Raw genomic sequence first — 1,567 nt, 5'->3', positions numbered from 1 at the left:
TACTACCATCGGTGTTATTAAATATCATACCTTAACTAAAGTTGAAATATTTTAGAAAAAATATCATTAAATAAATTTAAAACAATTAAAATTTATTTAAACATTTTAAGCTTAGAGTATTACACAACGTCGACTCTGAAATGGGATCAATTAGAAATAAAACAAGAGGAATGGAATTTCTCAGTTGGCTTTTTATTTGGAAGTTTTTTTTTTTGTGAAAACCTTTACCGTATAATAATAATAATAATAATAAATAATAGTAAAATAAGGTTTCATATAGACACGTGGATATCACTTTAGAAGTGAGATAACCTTGAAAGGGAAAATCTTTTCAGTATTGAAAATAGTTAATAATGATATTAATTATTATTTGATAATAAATAATTGATATGAATACCATATTAAAAGATAAGAAAGAGTAATGAAGATGATTATGATTAATAGTAAAGAAAAAGTTGTAAAAATTTCATTCACCCACCATTTTCATGGAGGAAAAGGGGCAAAGGGAAATTTAAATCTAAAACATAGATTAAAAGAGACTAGATTATTTATCTAAACAATAAACATCCAAATCTCCAACTTTCAGATGTTCTATACAAATTTTCGATCCCACTTTAAAAACCACACGGCGGAAAAGAGTTCAGGGGTGGTGGTCGCGCTGTTCCCGGTGGCGGATGAAGTAATACCCGGGCGCGGGACTTGAGCGTGGCGACCTTAGAGGCATCTCGTTCACCTGTTTCCCGTTACTATCGTAATAGATTACGCCCGAGAAATCCAACGGCTCGCACTTGTCCCCCATCAGGATCGTCTTCTGCCACACCCCGCCCTTCCCCCAATCCTCCTCGCCGCGCTTCTTCTTGCACCTCTTCGGCAGAAACGGCAGCTTTTTGCCGCTTATGTTGCTCAGAAGCTTCTTCGGCGACCGCAGCTCGATCCTCCACTCCTCCTTCGGCGGCGCCACTGCCTTCAGCTTCCGTGGCAGCCGGCTCGCCCGCTTCGCCAGTACTGCCAGCACCGCCGTCACCGCCACCAGGAACTTCTGCGCTTGTTGCTTCGTCGAGTCCATCGCCGAAAAAGGAAGAGAATAACAAGAGTTTCAGTTTCGTGGAGAAATGTGAAAATGTTTTGGGGTATTTATAAGCTCCCAGAGTCTCCGCTTCCTTTGAATATAAATAACCCTGGTCAAATATTCAATCTTAAATGATAAACTTTTTTTTTAATTTAACCGCTTTTTTTTATCATAATAATAAATGTTTATTTTAGTCTAGAGATGTTTTTAATATATGTAATTGTTTTTAAATTAATTCAGATTAAATATTCATTTTGTTGTGAAATTAATCTTCAAATGATTATTTTGGTGGTCAAATCCTTTTACTTGTAAAAAAATCAAATTTGACTAAAATAATCACACATTATACAACCTTTCTAAACAGAAATTATATATTTAATAACTAATTTTTATATATCCATTAAGATCAGTTTAATAACTAATCAATTTGGATAAGATTATAAACTTTAAATCTTATAAGTGATTTTTTATAATAAAAAATATGGTGAGTACACGTGG

The 1,567-nt window shown here is 34.3% G+C and overlaps 1 protein-coding gene across 1 annotated transcript; it reads right to left on the bottom strand.

The window, feature by feature from the left end:
* Nucleotides 1–437: 437 nt before the first annotated feature.
* LOC150025267 (uncharacterized) lies at nt 438–1,127 on the bottom strand. The gene has a single exon (XM_090295187.1). The coding sequence runs from the start codon at nt 1,064–1,066 to the stop codon at nt 641–643; it is 426 nt and encodes a 141-aa protein (XP_090151313.1). The 5' UTR covers nt 1,067–1,127; the 3' UTR covers nt 438–640.
* Nucleotides 1,128–1,567: the final 440 nt, after the last annotated feature.

The sequence above is a fragment of the Phaseolus vulgaris genome, chromosome 9 (genome assembly GCF_051622355.1).
Source record: "Phaseolus vulgaris cultivar YP4 chromosome 9, ASM5162235v1, whole genome shotgun sequence".
Taxonomy (NCBI): Eukaryota; Viridiplantae; Streptophyta; class Magnoliopsida; order Fabales; family Fabaceae; genus Phaseolus; species Phaseolus vulgaris.
The sequence above is the reverse complement of the archived record's forward strand: the minus strand, read 5'-3'. Positions and strand labels throughout refer to the sequence as shown.

What these genes read in the sequence shown, in the direction of transcription:
- LOC150025267 (XM_090295187.1), bottom strand. Translation starts at nt 1,066, where the DNA reads ATGGACTCGACGAAGCAACAAGCGCAGAAGTTCCTGGTGGCGGTGACG.